Raw genomic sequence first — 17,687 nt, forward strand, 5'->3', positions numbered from 1 at the left:
ATTCATGTTCAAAATTATTTAACCCCCAAAAGTAAAATCTGGTGCAGAATCTTTTATTCCTTAAAACCACCAATAAACGCTGTTTGGAAGTGCTTAGAAGCTTCTGTCACCTTTCTACTGCAATCTTGGTCCATTCCTCGCCTGAAAAAGCTTTCGGATCACTGATAATCTTTGGTTTTCACATTGCCACAGTTTTTTTCAAATTCAACCAAATATTTTTAATGAGAATTAAATCTGGAGACTGAACAGGCCACTCAAGGACATTCTATGACTGATCCCTGAACCAAGCGTAAGTAGATTTTGATGTATACTTTGGGATGATTGTCCTGCAAGAAAGTCCACTGATCATCAGCTTCAGTCTTTGCATCAAAGGCATCACAATTCTTGCCAAAATGGCCTGATACTTCAAAGAATCCAGGATGTCCTTCGTACAGTCATGTTTTCCACTTCCTGCTAAAGTAAAACAACCCCATAACAGGACTGATCCACCTCAGTGTTTGACAGTGGAGATGGTGTTCTTCTGCCAATAAGTTTTGCCTTTTTTGCACCAGACATACTGCTGATCCACAGGTCTAAAACGTCAGATTGGTTACATCACTCCATAAATCATTCTTCCAGAACTCCACAGGTCTATCCAGATGAATTTTAGGATGTTCAAGTCTGTCTTTTTGTTCTTCTTGGGCAAGAGTGGTATTCGGCAAGATGCCTCAACATGAAGGCCATACTTGTCTTGTGTTCATCTTATACTCTGCATTGAAATGTTTTTCCTCCTTTTGTTGGGTCATCTTGCAAGTATTTGGCTGTACACTGCAGGTTTTTCTCAGTTACTCTGATCAAACATTTTATGACATTGTGCTTTTTTGTTCAACACCACCAGGTTTTCTGGTACAACACACTTCAAACTAAGGAATAAGGCTGCCAGCTGCGTCTCAAGGAACTTTTAATGTCTTGGAAATCTTAATGTAGCCTTAGACTTTCTAATAAAATAAGACAATTTCTTCTCTATAGTTTTTGTGAGAGCTCTGTTGACTGTCATATTAGCGACTCAACTTCAGCACATGCATGGGCTAACTGTGTGTATGTGTCACACCCCAAGCTAATTCTGTTTTTTAATAAAGTTTATAAAGGCTTAATTGTGTTTTAAGACAATTTTGTTCCCTAACATAAAAAAATAAGTGACTTAAAACAGCAATGTTGAACAGGGGTTGAATAATTATGACATAGCTGTGATATTAAAAAATCCTATAACTCAAAAACATTACATTCTATACTGACATTATAACTTTTAATACGCCATTAAACTGTTGTAGATGCAATTTTTATAAAGTCCTGGATCTTTAGAAAAGCTTGTATTTGTAAAGTACCATCGTCTCTGGGGGGTTGAATAATTTTGATTGCAACTGTACATTTATATATATATATATATATATATATGTGTGTGTGTGTGTGTGTGTGTGTGTGTGTATATATATATATAATTGATATTTCCCCAGAATTTCTCCTTAATCATTATTCTTTCTTTCTTTTTTGAAATCACTTTTTAACTTTAAGTGGGAATATTGTATGTCAAAAAATGTTGTAACTGATAAAAAAATAGTAATTAGTTGGATCATAATGAGTGTCAGTGTGGATAAGGTTAGATTTTATTTGCAAAAATAAAATAAAACAACTAATAGTGAGGATGAGCTTAGATATTTACAATATTAAATTATTAATAATAAAATTATTATTTGGGTTTGTAAGAGAGTTCCATTTGTATAGTGTAAATATTTTACTGAAATAAATAAACTGGAGAAATTAATATTTAGTAAAAATATTATTTTAAATTTTATATATATATATATATATATATATATATATATTTTTTTTTTTTTTTTTGCAAAAACAGATAACTTAGTTTTTTAATATTTTCAAAAATGTTTTTATTGTTTAATTGTTACTTAGCTGTATTGTAGTTATTTTTTACTTAACATAATGCAACTGCAGTTTGATTGAGATTAATTGGAAAAACATGAAAAAACATGATTTTTGAAAATTGTATATATATATTTATGTATTTCTATTATTTCCCCTAATTTAATTTCCCCTTAATCATTATTCTTTCGTTCTTTTTTCCAAAAACACTTTTTAACTTTAATTGGGAATATTGCCAAAAATATATGTCAAAAAATATTCTAATTAATATTTTTTTGCAGGAGTTCAGTTTGTACAGTGTACATATTTTACTTCAAAAATTAACTGGAGAAATTATTATTTTTAATAATAATAATAATAATAATAATAATAATAATAATATGAAGGAAACATGATTTTTGGACATTTTTAAATACTGAATTATCTGTCATACTTCATATATAATTTCTTCCTAAAAATATTCTAACTGATAAAAAAAATACTTAATTGTTAGAACATAATTGAGTGTTAGTGTTAACTGTGGTGACAACTAAAATAAATAGACTTATAATAAGATAAATAACATCAGATCAAAGGCCTTATATTTACAGAAGACCGATCTCATTTGCATGACTCTTAAAGCATGCATATTCATTGCCCATTTTACGAAATGCGAACAAATATAGTCCCACACAAATGACTGAGTTGATAATTAGTTCTTTTATTATGACAAGGCACATCAGGTCTTACAGGCTGTCTTCTTTAAAGATGAACACATTATTTACATTAAACAGCTGGTCTCAGCGATAGAAAAGGCAAATATATGCAAAGAGCCGATTCTCACTCATATAAATATACTTGAGTGTGCTTTCTGTAGTAGTGTATTGAGCACAGTGATGCCTTAGTGGAAATACGGGGACGGCAGTGCGCACGTGTGTGGATATATAATGCAAACGGACTGGTTTGGCATAGATCACAGGAAGCACCAGGTCGCAGGTTCGATTCCTTCTTCATTTCAGTACTCGAGTTTGCAGCGTCATCCCTGAATGAAAGTTGATCGAATCCACACATCATGAGGATTTAAGAATCCAAAATCTATGCTTGTGTTTTGTTGGTGAAAACATAATATTAGCTTGTGACATTTAATACATTCAAAGAGTGAAAATGAGATATATAGATATATGAATGAATGGCTTCAACTCTGTAAAAAAAACCAAAACTATGACCTAACCAGGATTAAACATTCCCTCAAAAAAAAACAACAAAAAAATTAAACCGGGATCCATCGAAACAAAATACATCATTAAAAAAGCAATCAAACAAGTACGTCCCTTCTTTTACACTGTGATATGGAATAGTCCAGATGTGGACGACACGTCTGTACTGACATTTAGGACCTGGACTGTAACGCTTCCCCCAGTGCATGCCTGGATATCAGCGCCGGATCTTCTCTCACTGGTACCAGGGCGTCTTGCGGACCCAGCGCAGGGTGAATCCGGCATCCGTGCGGATCTTGATAGAAGCGGCTTCGGCTTCTCTCACCGTCTCCTTCACCGACTGCATCAGGTTCTGAGCGTTGTGGACCAGCATCTCGGTGGCCTACGGGAGAACCAGCACGTTTAGACAGGTTTCGTTGATAAACAGGGTTTAGAAAGGAATGGAGGGCAAGATCTGACCTGCTCTGATTCCTCCTCGCTGATGTTGGTGCGTCCCAACATGGTGGCCTTCACTGTGGAAAGGATCTTCAGCTGTGTGCTGATGGTGGGAATCCTCTCACACACCTGCAGAAAGAGCCCAAAAGTTGGTTTACGTTTGTTTTAGGAATATTTTAAGTATTGTAGCAGTGTTAAATCAGGATTCTCATTGATTTGTATGCATGCATCTAATGTTTTGTTCACTAAAAAGCATGAAATAAATACAAGCAAACTGCATTTGAATGCATGCTGCTTCACAGCCTTTCACTGGTTGGACACTTTACTGAATGAATGCATATTTTTGTATTTTTACAGTTATACAATTTTCTCTTAATTTTTTCTTAAATTATTTTTTACTTTTGAAATTAATATTTATTTTTGATTAATTTTTTATTACATTTTAATATTTTATTATTATTTTTTTTTTTTTAACTTATTTTTACATTTATTTTCACTTTTTTATTTTATTATTTATTTTTTATTCAGATTTTAATAAATTTTAATGTATATTATATTGTAAAATATTACAATTTAGTAAGAAGATACAGTAAGTGCGGATCATTTAAATTCTGAAAGTAATATTTTTATTTAGTAATAATCTTCATGGGTACAATATTAATTTAAATATCAATTTTATTTAACAGTACAAATGTAAAAATCTGTCAAGTTTGAGCTTTTTTTATTAAAAAATGATGATAAAAAATTGCGAACCAAGTGCTAGCATCCCAGTCTATAAAAAAAAAATATATATATATATAATAAAATAAAATAGTATTTTTTTATTTTACAGTGAAATATTTCAATAGTAATATTGTATATATATATATATATATATATATATGTAATAAAATAAAACAGTAATTTTTTTTATTTTACAGTGAAATATTTCAATAGTAATATTGATTTTTGATTAATATTTTAATCCATTTTAATACTTAATTTATGTTATTTATTTTAATAACAATATTTAATAAATTATATTTTAATATATAAAATTTTATACTATAATTTTTAACAGTAACAACAACAATATATTATTAACAATATTAATTTTATTTAACAGTACAACTGTAAAATTACAGTATTATATTGTCATATATATAATAACAAAATTTTGTGCCAAATTGTGTAGCCCTACAAACAAACAAAGCAAACTTATGAGTTTTTTATTGCATTTTATACAATTTTAATCAGAAAAATAAAAATAAAATAAAATAAAAAAAATAAAATAAAATAAAATAAAATAAAATAAAATAAAATAAAATTCCTGTATGGCATAAAAAGTAATAATTCTTTATTTTAATAAAAATAACAAAACATTCTAATTAAATGCTTTAAAAAAGATATAAAATAAAATTCATTAATTAAAATTCATTAAGCAAAACTAAATGCATTACATGTATTGATAGTTAGCATTCTAAGTGAAATAAAATAAAAAAAAATAGAAAACTATATAAAATAAAAAAATAAAACAATATAAAACAAAAAATAAAATATAAAATAAATATTCTTTATAAAAACTCTTCTTACCTGCAGTAAGTTGGTTCGTATGCGTTTGTCTGTGCACTGTTTGGCGACTTCTTTGGCGAGGCGCGTGACTTCGTCGGAGGCTTTGGCGATGTCTTTGGCGCACTGGATGAGCGCTCGCTTATTCCCGCTGCCGCCCCGGACCAGTCGAGACATCTCGGCCATCAGCAGAGCCATGCGCTTGGCGGCTCCGATGATGTCATTACCCTGCATATAACCATTAGTTTAGTAACCCGCACATATGCGCAAACCAACCCAAACCCGACCGACAGACTCACTTTGCTGGACCACTTGCGGGCCTCGTCGTGCAGCTGCCGGGCGGCCACCATCATGGGCTCGCTGACCATCTCTCCGGCCTGCTGCTCGGGGAACTCCTCGTCCTTCTCCTCCGGCGGTGGAGGTCTGGGAGGAGGCACTTCACCCTCCGGCAGAGGAGGTTTTGGAGGAGCGGCGTTGTCGCTTATCTGAAGGAGAAGCGGGATTTGTGTTTGAAATGGTGCTGGTGCAGTGAATGTGTGCAGCTGAGGGGTCTGAGGGGAATCTGACCTGCAGGTGCTCCAGGTCTGGAGGTGGAGGAGGGAAGTCTGGCTCCTGCGGCTGGAACACCTCCCGGACTTTAGCTACGGCACCCAGGATCTTATAACCCGAGTCCAAGAAGCCCCTCTGGAGGCCTGTTCAGAAAAACAATGGTTATAGGTTTAACTAAGGCTGTGAATTAATTTGAATATACATATATATATATATTTATTTATAAATATATACTAAATTGTCATTTTTTTTTTATTTACAATGAAATATTACATATTTTTTATTTTGTTTAATATTTTATTTAAAAATGATAATAATAATAATAATAATAAAATATTTTAAATTAATATAATCATAAATATTACAATTAATATTTACATTCACATTTTTTATAATAATATTTTGACAATATTTTGTAAAAAAAAAAAAATAATAATATATATATATATATATATATATATATATATATATATATATATATATATATATAATTACTATTACAAAATATTATTAAAATATTATTATAAAAAAATAAATATTTATGGCCAATTTTCAAGCCTTAAATACACACACAACAATGAAATATTCCAATAATAATATGTATAATTTAGTTAAATAATTTTATTTAATAATAATAATAATAATAATAATAATAATAATAATAATAAAACTTTATATTCATATGGTCTCATTATATACAAATTTTTTTGGGCCAAATTGTGAAGCCATACAAACATACACAGCATGGAAAAATTAACAATAGTAATATTTTTTATTTTGTTTAATATTTTAACAATAACAACAATAATAATAATAATAATAATGATAATAATAATAATTGTATAGTTATAATTATATAATAATAATCATCATCATCAAAATCATAACAATCATATTTATATTCAAATCACAAATTATTAATTTTGTTAAATAATTGTATTTTATAATAATAATAATAATAATAATAATAATAATAATAATAACTGAATTATATTTAAATATATATATATATACATATATATATATATATATATATATATATAAATATAATTTCTATAATAAATTCACAACATTTTTTGCCAAATTGTATATTGATATAAACAAGCACAGCAGTGAAATATTACATTAATTAATAAATTAATAATTTATTTTGAAAAAAATAATTTTATAGTTATTATAAATCTAATATATATATTAGATTTATAATAACTATAAAATTATTTTAGCCCGTGTGATTGTGATGCTGGGTGCAGTAAATGGTTGCTAAGGTGTTGCTAGGTACTTAACATCTTTCTGTGTGTCTCACCTTGGTCCTGTATGTTGGCGGCCACAGCTTTGGCGTCCATGACCATGGGTGAGATGGTTCTGCTGAGCTCGTCGGACGCCGCTTTCACGGTCTCTCTGAACTTCGGGTCTTCTGAGTTCTCCACCTCTCGCTTCGCCACCAGCAGGATCCGATTGGCTCGTCGGGCGATGCTGGTTGCTCCGGCGACCAGCATCTGAGGCTGGTGATTGGCCATAGCTACCTGACACTTGTCCAGATCTTTCTTAATGGCTTCTTCTGACGCGTCCAACAGAGACCTGGTGTCAATCGCTTCATCCACCAGACCTGAGACAGAAAGAGAAAGAGAGTCAGGATTTGTTCATATATTGTAGTGCAGATGATTTCTGAAAATTGAATACAACAGTAAACACTGTCCCTATCCATAGACAGAACTACGGTGTGATTTCAACCTATTTATGGTGTATTTTTCAACATTATTGTTTTCTAAATTACTTTGATATTTGTAGAATACTGTAACTATTTTTTTTTTCATTGCTCTTGTTTTCTGTGTAAAACAACCATTTGTGTATCAAGTAATGCTGACATCCTGTCTGATAACTACTGACAATAAAATAAAATATGAAAACTAAAATGTAAAATAAAAAATAAACAATATAAAAAGGAAAAAATACATTGGATGTCTGACATAAAAATACTAAATGATTTAAAAAAATAAATAAACTAAAAAAAAAAAAATTGAAAAATTGAAAAAAAAAATTAAATCTAAATTAAAATTAAATCTAAATCTTTAGATCGATATATAGCATCCTGCCTGACAAAGATATTTACTAAAAAAAGAATGAAATAAAAATATTAAATAATTAAAAAAAATGTAAAATAAAATAAAAAATATTAATAAAATATAAAAAATAAAATAAAAATAGAAACAAATAAATAAAATGAAAACTAAAATGTAAAATAAAAAATAAAAAAAATAAAAAAATAAAAATATAAAATACACTAGATGTCTGACATAAAATAAATAAACAATTAATTAATTAATTAAATAAATAAAAAAATAAACCAAAAAAAGAAAATGTAAAATAAAAAATAAAACCATAAAATTTAAATTAAAATTAAATGAGTAAAATAAATACTTCAGATCGACAGACAGAATCTTGCCTGACATAAAAAATATATTTACTGAAAAAAAAAAAAAAAAAATTAAATAAATAAAAATAAATAATAAAATATATAAAATAAAATAAATAAATAAATATAAAAAATACAGATTGATAGTTAGATCTTAATAAATCATTATTTTAATAAAAATAACATTTTAAATAAATATATTAAAAATAAAATGAAATGCTAAAAAATTAATTCAGTAAGTAAAAATAAATGCATTACATGTATTGATAGATACATTCAGTCTAAATAAAAAAAAATGTCAAACAAAAAACAAAAATAGAAAACAATATAAAATAAAAAATAAAGCAAAAATAAAAGAATAAAATATAAAATAAATAAATACATAAAAGTAAAAAATGATAGACAGATAGAAGATAGATAGATGGATGATCATTTTAATAAAAGTATTTTTATTAATTTTATTAAATTATATAACATATACAATTAAATAAAAATAAAATATAAATGAAATTTAATTAAAAATCAGTGCATTACATATATCAATAGACAGCATTCTGTCTAAATAAAAAATGCTAAAATAGAAAACTATATTAAAAAAATACAATAAAATATAAAATAAAAAAATAAAAATATAAACATTAGATAGATAGAGCTGATGTCATAGTTCAAGTCACCTGTCATTTTCTCGACATTGTCGATCCACTGATTTTTCATGGTTTCAAAGTGTTCGTAAGCCGCCTGGTTTCCAGGATTCTTCAGAAGGATTCGAGCTGCAGAGACGACCTGAAGAAAAAAATAAATACATAAAAATGACACTTGTTCGCAGTCAATTCTCAGTCAGCTTTAGTCTCGTGCGGGTGAAGTCCGTGTGTTACCTGAGGCGTCAGATCTCTGGCTGATTTGACGGCCGCCTGGATTCCCTCCACCGTGCTCTTGTTGGCGGTGCCGACGGCGGCCGCTTTCTCCGCCGTGGCTCCCAGACGACCCGCGTGATTCTCAAAGTTAGCGGCCCGCTCATCAAACACCTGATCGCAGCACAGCACACATGATCAATCACAGAGGAACACGATCAGACTCCAGCATTAGTGTGTGTGTGAATGTGATTGTGTCGCACCTCGTCTCTGTTGGGCGCGTCTGGAGGAGCCGTCGCTGCCACCGCCAGGAGTTTGACAGGTGTAGTCGTGTCACTGAAGATGTCAGACACTTCCTGTGTCATGGCTTCCTGCATCTTACCCTTCAGCTCCTGCGACAAACACAAACACATGTATGTTTTAGTCTCTTCTGCACACCAAGGCTGCATTTACTTATTAAAAAATACAGTAAAATCAGTAAAATTGTGAAATATTATTACAATTTAGAAAATCTGTTTTCTATGTGAATATCTGTTAAAATGGAATTTATTTCTGTGATCAAAGCTGAATTTTCAGCATCATTACTCGTCTTCAGTGTCACATGATCCTTCAGAAATCATTCTAATATGCTGATTTGCTGCTCAACAAACATTTCGGATTATTAGCAATGTTATTTTTGTGGAAACCGTGATGCATTTTATTTTTCAGAATTTACAGATGAATAGAAAGCTATAATTATAAACACGTGAAATATGCATGTGAAAATTATATGATTTACCAGCAGGTGGAGCTCTTTACTTAAGCATTCAGTATGTGGGATATTAAATATGACCCTGTGTTTGTGTGCACTTTTTTGTTTCATGCATGCATTTAGCACAATTATTCATTTAAATAGAGATAATTGTGTATTTGCATGCATATTATAAGGGACTGTTTTCTACACTTCACATTTATTTTTTACCTGAAGTCCACTTTTACATTTAGCTAAGGTTTCTTGACCATAATTTAGTTTTTCATCATCATTTTCTGCTCTTTCTCTGGTGTTTATAACTAAACTTTTACTACTGTACCTTTAAGACGTTTATATTTAAATGACCTCAGTTACAGTGTTGCTATTATTCACATGTACTATTAAGCTATTAAAATTGTTTTTGTTAACTGAAATGAAACCAAAATAAATTTTAAATATTCAGTTTAATATAAAATATTTCATATGAAATAAAAGTAAAAAAACACTATATAATATATAAGTTTATATAAAATAATAACTTGTATAGAAACTTACACAAATAACTGAAATAAAATAAGCTGATGTGGGGAAATACTAAAATTATTAAAACAAATCAATACAGTTACAGAATATTTATTATTTATAATAATAATTATAAACAGAATAATTATTAGAAGAAAGTTATTACAAAATATGACAAAAGCACATAAAAATTACAATTTTAAAATGAAAATAAAATAGAATTATTACTGCTATTAAACCGTTAATCATTTTTTAATTTTAAAATTACAAAATTACAAATGAAAATAAAACAAAAATGAATATGGTTATTATTACTATTGTTAAGTGAAATAAAACTCATATAATAATCTTATATTTAATTTAATATGAAATGTTTAATAATAAATAATCAATATGAAAAAAAAAAAAAAAAAAAAAAAAAAATAAAAAAATGGAAATTAGAAGTGTTTACTTAGCAAATAACCAATATAAAATAAATTGAAGTGAACAGAATTATTATGGTTATTATTACTATTGTTAAGTGAAATAATACTGAAATAATGTATTTGCTCAAAAACTGTGACTTAAATATAAATAAAATAAAACTCAAAATAAAAAAGTAAAAAAAAAATAAAAATAAATTAAAATAAAAATAAATTTTAACAAAAAGCATTAGAAATGCTGACTTGGCAATTAAATGAAATAAAATAAGTTGTAGTGTAAGTGCTAAAATGATTAAAACTGCAATAAAAACAAATGACATAAAAAACTAATTTATAAATAATAAATTAAATAATTAAGAAAACTAAATATTTATTTATAATATCAATTATCAGTTAAGTTATTTTTAATTAATCAGTTAATTTATATTTAATTAATTTAATTATTGTTATTATTATTATTATTATTGTTGTTGTTGTTAAGTGAAATAAACTGAAATAAAAATCTAAATACATAACTTAATATGAAATATTTTAAAAGGTATTGTAGAAAAAAATAAGTATTTAAGTATCTAAATACATAATTTAATATGAAATAAAAGGTGTTGTAAAAAAACAAAAACAAATAATAAAGTAAGTATTAATCAGTTAATTTATATTTAATTAATTTAATTATTGTTATTATTATAATTATTGTTGTTAAGCGAAATAAACTGAAATAAAAATCTAAATACATAATTTAACATGAAATATTTTAAAAGGTATTGTAAAAAAAAAAAAAAAGAAGTATTTATTATTATTTAAATAGTGTATCACTTAATTTAAAAAACCTAAAAAACTAATTTATAAATAATAAATTAAACAATTAAGAAAACTAAATATTTATTTATAATAACAATTATCAGTTAATTAAAACAGAATATTAAAAGAAAGTTATTACAAAGAAACATTGTAATACTGTTAAAGTTAACTGTTATATAGTGTTAAAAAATACTTTAACAGTACTTAAATTTCTCTTAATTTTCAAAGTCAAACCATTAAAAACTGAATATGTGTTAATGTAAATGATGACAGTGATATGCTAAGGAGCTCATGGTTGTGATGTCCGAATATTTCTGAATGTTGTATTTGTAGGTCTGGCTGAACCAGAAAGTTATAAGAGTGTCACAATGACAAACCTGTAGCCCCTAAAGTCTTACTTTAAGCGTGTCCTGCAGCTGTTGAGCGACGGCGCGGGCCTGAGGACTGTCTCCCTCCCCGCGGGCCGCCAGCTCGGCTAACTGCGCCATCAGGTGCTCGACCTCCTCACATTTACCCAGCAGATCTGACCTCTGAGACGCCGGCAGAGCGTTGGCCAGACGACGGCCCTCGGCCACCAGCCCGCGGATCGCAGCCTGACCTGCGAACACAAACACACAATCCTCATCAAAATCAGATCGGAATTGACGGCGTATGAAGACAGAGCCGGACGAGAGGCGCACCGACGCCGCTGTCGTCCATCGTGGGGTTGTCGATCCATCTCTGCGCCTGCTCGATCTTCCCCTCCAGGTGAACGGCGGCTTTGGCGGGTCGAGTGTTGGCCACCGCTTTGCTGGTTTTGGACTGGAGGTTCTGCAGAGCCGTGGCGATCTGCTTCGCGAGAGCTCGAGCCTCAGGGGTGTCGCCCTTACCTCTGAACACACGGGAGAAGACGGAATTACTGATTAGAATACAATTTATTACCTAAATCCAAGAAAGCTACATTCATGCAAGACTAGTGTCCTCTGAAATCTAGTCTCAGGGAAAAAAAAGCCACCCCAGACCAATAAAAAAAAACAAACAAAAAAACCCTGAATTATTAAAAACAACAACACAATAATAATAATACCAACAACAAAATAAATAACACTTATTGTTTTAATATTTAATTCGATTAAATTATGAAAATAAATCAATTAGGAAATTAGCTACTGTACTGTGTAAAATAAAAGTATTTATTATTATTTGAATGGTTTATCATTCAAAATCTAAAATAATTCAATTTAATAAAGAAATATTAATACAGTTATATTACTGCACTGGCAAATAAAAATTAGTATTTAATAATAATAATAATAATTTAATTTTAATTTTATTTATTTTAATTTTAATTTTTTATTTGTATTATTACTACTGCACTGTAAAAAGTACTGTAAAATAAAAAGAATAAGAAAATAAGTATTTATTATTAGTTCAAATAGTTTAGCACTCAATTTAGAAACCCTAAAAAATAACAAAATACTATAGCAATAATATTATTGTACTGTCAAATAAAAAAGTATTTTATACATATATATATATATGTATATATATGTATATATATATATATATATATATATATATATATATATATATATATATATATACACACACACACACACACACACACATATATATATATATATATATATATATATTAATAGTAATAATGATAATAAATTATTATAGTCATTTAAATATTTTAATTTATTATAAAATTAAATAAAGGGACAAATATTATAATAATACTAGCATACTGTAAATTGAAAATAAAAATTGCAAAACTAAAATAAAAAAAAAACTGAATTATTATTGTTATTATTATTATTGTTAAGTGAAATATAACTGAAATAAAAAAAAATAAAATAATAAAACAAGTATTTATTATTATATTTAGAAATTTCGAAAAATAACAAAACACTATAGTAATAGTATTATTGTACTGTCAAAAAATAAACATTTAATAATAATAATAATAATAATAAATATTTTATTTAAATATTTAAATTATAAAATCAAATAAACTAAAAAAGATTACAATAATACTATTGTACTGTAAATTGAACATAAACGTCGCAAAACTAAAATAACAAAAAAATTATTATTGTTATTATTAAGCGAAATACAAATAAAAATCTAAATACATACATTTAATATTAAATATTTTAAAAAGTACTGTAAAATAAAAAACAAATAATAAAACAAGTATTTATTATTTTTTAAATAGTTTATCACTAAATTTAAAAAACCTTAAAAAACATTTTATTAATAATATTATTGTACTGTCAATAAATAATATTTAAAACCTTAAAAACACAGTATTAATAATATTACTGTACTGTCAATAAACAATATTTAATAAATAATAATAAAAATAATAATAATAATTATTATTATTTTAATTTTATTTAAATATTTTGTCCATGACATTACACTATTAATAATACTATTGTACTGTAAATTCAATTAGTATTAAATAATATTAATATTTTTATCAATAATAATTCATCATAAAATAATTTTAAAAATGAAAACAATAATATAATATTTATAAAATAATAATATTTTATAATAAAATAATATTTATAAATATTTTATTATTATTAGCATTTATAGAGCAGCTTTAAAATTACAAACCTAACATTTAGTGGCATCTTAATTTATTTGCTTTCAAACATCACACCGACAAGCTTTTATTCTGGCAGAAAAACCTAAGGGAAACCTTTTTCCTTCTCGTTTATAGACAACAGATTTATTTAATGAGATTCCTATTACGAAACAGCAGATTTCAACATAAAGTGACAATTTTGCACCACAGCTGATTTTAATCAATCTGAAAAAGAAACAAAAGCCGAGCTGAAACAGGACTAATCTCTGGAAAAATCTTCAAAAGTTGCTTCTTTGAACAAGTAAACTAGATTAAGGCCTGTGAAATAAGTACAGAAACACACACAGCAGCTCATCTGGCTCAAAAAAAAAAAAAAAAAAAAAACAGTCGTTGCTTCACTACCATCAAACAATCAACAGTCAAACAATGGAAAGCCGGGATTCCTCACGTGGGCAGGAACAGAACACCGCGCAAATATTCCACAGATTCCGGCCAAGAATCCCCACAAAGCCCACACGCTCAGAGATACGTACGCTTTCTTGAGCTCGGAGAGTTTGGCGGTGAGGGCGGCGATCTCGCCCATGCTGCGCAGGATGTCGTCGCGCTCTTTGGGATCTTCGCAGAGGTCGGCGATCTTCCTCGCTTCGCCCAGAAGAGCCTTGATGTTCTCCTCTCCCTCCGGACCGCCGTGAGGATCCGCCAGCCAGCTCTGCCGTTCACAAAACACGTACGGCGCTTAAAATGCTGCTCAGACCCGTGTGTGACTCACGCAGACAGAACACAAAGCGGGAGACTCACCTGAGCGGCGTCGATTCTCTTGGCGATGGCTTGTTTGGAGCCGGTCATGGCTTCCAGTTTACGCGCCGCATTTTCCACTTTCCCCGTCAGGACGTCCAGACCCTGAGACACCTGCTGCGCTTTCTGAATGGCCACCGGACTCGTCCCTGAACCCCTGCGCAGGAAACACAAGACAAACACAATGAAAAACACTTCATGCATGGCAAATATGATTAAGCTTTCATGTTTCAACAACAACTTTTTAGAAAACAGACAATTGTGGATGAATTTCTGGTTGTGTGTTATTGCTCAAATTGCTTTAAACTGTGCAGCATACACATTCAACTGTATTCAAATATTAAATATAAATATTTTAATATTATTTTGACAGACATACAAAAATATTTAAACATACATACTTTTATTGAAAACAATACTTAAGCAAATATTTTTAATAATATCATTACTTCAATATTTTAAACTTACTTTTAAACACAAAATATCTAAACATTTTAAATGTTATTTCTGCTAAATGTAAATATTTTGACAATTATTTTTGATAATAAATATATAAACAAATTATATGAAATTTGTAATTTTTAAATATTTAATTATAGAAATATTTTTGTTATTTTTGTACAAAAATAAACATTTTTATAAAGAATCCTTTAACAATTTTGAAATGTTATTTATGATAAAATCACAAATTTAATACTATTTTATTAAATGTTTTAAATATTATTTTAATATTATCTTTGACAAACTAAATATTTAATTCTATAATTATTATATTTTTTGTATTTTTTATTTTTATACTTTTTTATTTTAAGTATACTTAAACAATTGTTTAAATATGATTTATGATCAAAATACTTAAATATATTTAATAGTAATATATATAATATATTTTAAATATTATTTTTGCCAAAAAAACTTAAAATGTACATACATACTTATATACTTTTAATATTATTTTTGAAACAATATTTAATGAAACAATATTTAAATTTCATTTATTTAATAAAATTTATATAATTTCATTAAATATTTTAAATATTATTTTTGCCAAAAAATGTAAATATTTTTATATTATCTTTGATAAACAAGCTACTTCAACCTAATTATTTTTTTATTTTGTTTTTATTTAAATATTTAGGCATACTTTTACTGTTGTTTGATTGCATTTTTTTTATTATATATGATAAACAACATTTTTTATTGAAATTTTAAATCAAAATATTTTTAATTAATATTTTATTTTTTACAAAAAAAGTAAAATAAAATGAATTTTACTTTTAAAAATAAATAAAAAATGTAAATACATCTAGTATCATTTTTGTAAAAAATAATATTTGGAATATAATTTATCATAAACAATATTTAAATGTACAATTTTTTTTTTTTTTTTTTTTAAAAAAAAAAAAAAAAAATTAAGCATACATTTTTTATATTCTTTTAAATTAAAAAGTCTAGATTTAGACATGAGCAGCACAGCAATTTCCCAGCAGAGATGGAAAATGAGGTTTAAGAGGATTATGGGTAATATCAGACAGCTGCTTTTAATCAGACAACCGAGAAGAAAACCTGATGATCTACGAGTCCCATGAGTCCTTTCGGGTGACCGATCACTGGATATTATAATTGTATTGTCTGTAAATGTATATATGTTAATATATATAAATATGAACCATTACATATATATGAATGGAAAATAAAATAAGATAAAATAAATCCCAGTTAAATAAAATAAAATAAAATAAAAAATTAAATTAAATTAAATTAAAAAAAATAATAATATAAAATTAAACATAATAAATAAAATAAAATAAAATAAAATAAAATAAAATAAAATAAAATAAAATAAAATAAAATAAAATAAAATAAAATAGCTGTAAATCAGAAAAACACATCTGGAGTTCAGTACCTGGCCCGCAGATCGGACACCTGCTCGGTAAGTTGTCCAAGCGTCTTGGCCGTTCCCACGATGTCTCGTCTCTCTTTCCCAGCGCAGAGTTCGCCAACTTTACCCGCCTCGTCGAGGATCTGACGAATGGCTTGTTCGCCCGGGTCACCTGTGACGACACAGCATCAGCAAACAGCCATCTGTGACTCTCAACGTCTTTTTTCTCATCTGATTATTTGATCAGACATTTTTACTGAAAGTACCTGGCTGGGCGTGCGGATCTCGGAGCCAGTTCTTGGCCTGGGCCATTTTGGAGTCGATCAGAGCCAGCGCTCTCTTCATGGCCTCTGTGTCCTGCAAATGACGTCCATAAAATAAAACACACGGTCCTGCGTCAAACTAATATAATAGATGCATTACATCCCACATCAGGACGTCCTGATGACTCTTCTGGACTCTGATGATGTTCTGGAGAATATATATGTGTGTGTGTGTGTGTGTGTGTGTGTGTGTGGAATTATTTTGTCAGTTGTCTGTGTGATTTATTATTAGATACGACCTCAATGAACTGCATTCATACACAAATCCCGTATTTTCTAATCACACACGACAGATTATAATAACATAAATTATAAAAATAAATTCAATAATTAATATAAATTAGATTAGAAGAATTTAATTAAACTGTGTCATATTTTTATACATATTTATACATGTATGTGGGCGTTTTTATATGTACATATGAATATACACAGTACACACAAACACATATAAACAAACTTTTATTTTGGATGCAATTAATTGATTTGGCACCCCTACTGAAAATACTGTTTATTTTTTTAAATTTATGTCATATAATTATTTATATAATTCTATGCGTGTATTAATAAATACATAAATTATAATAATACATTACATAATTAAAATGAAATCTAATTTAAAATGTCAACATCTTATTAAAATTTAAATTAAATTAAATCTTAAATAAAACATTTTGTAAAATTAAATAAATTAAAATATAAAAAAATAATAAATTAAAAAT

At 27.9% G+C, this 17,687-nt stretch overlaps 1 protein-coding gene across 1 annotated transcript in view; it reads right to left on the reverse strand.

The window, feature by feature from the left end:
- Nucleotides 1-2,594: 2,594 nt before the first annotated feature.
- vclb (vinculin b) overlaps nucleotides 2,595-17,687 on the reverse strand; it is a 43,000-nt gene continuing 27,907 nt past the window's right edge. Inside the window, exons 7-21 of the mRNA XM_051123578.1 lie at nucleotides 16,909-16,999; nucleotides 16,667-16,814; nucleotides 14,764-14,917; nucleotides 14,499-14,674; nucleotides 12,062-12,252; nucleotides 11,780-11,979; nucleotides 9,173-9,301; nucleotides 8,934-9,083; nucleotides 8,733-8,841; nucleotides 6,949-7,251; nucleotides 5,661-5,785; nucleotides 5,393-5,578; nucleotides 5,118-5,321; nucleotides 3,570-3,674; nucleotides 2,595-3,492 (exon numbers count right to left, since the gene is read on the reverse strand). Of these exons, the coding sequence (XP_050979535.1) occupies nucleotides 3,346-3,492; nucleotides 3,570-3,674; nucleotides 5,118-5,321; nucleotides 5,393-5,578; nucleotides 5,661-5,785; nucleotides 6,949-7,251; nucleotides 8,733-8,841; nucleotides 8,934-9,083; nucleotides 9,173-9,301; nucleotides 11,780-11,979; nucleotides 12,062-12,252; nucleotides 14,499-14,674; nucleotides 14,764-14,917; nucleotides 16,667-16,814; nucleotides 16,909-16,999 (2,418 nt within the window). The 3' untranslated portion in view covers nucleotides 2,595-3,345. The remainder of the gene's footprint in view (nucleotides 3,493-3,569; nucleotides 3,675-5,117; nucleotides 5,322-5,392; nucleotides 5,579-5,660; nucleotides 5,786-6,948; nucleotides 7,252-8,732; nucleotides 8,842-8,933; nucleotides 9,084-9,172; nucleotides 9,302-11,779; nucleotides 11,980-12,061; nucleotides 12,253-14,498; nucleotides 14,675-14,763; nucleotides 14,918-16,666; nucleotides 16,815-16,908; nucleotides 17,000-17,687) is intronic.

Source organism: Labeo rohita, chromosome 12 (genome assembly GCF_022985175.1).
Source record: "Labeo rohita strain BAU-BD-2019 chromosome 12, IGBB_LRoh.1.0, whole genome shotgun sequence".
In the NCBI taxonomy this organism is placed as follows: Eukaryota; Metazoa; Chordata; class Actinopteri; order Cypriniformes; family Cyprinidae; genus Labeo; species Labeo rohita.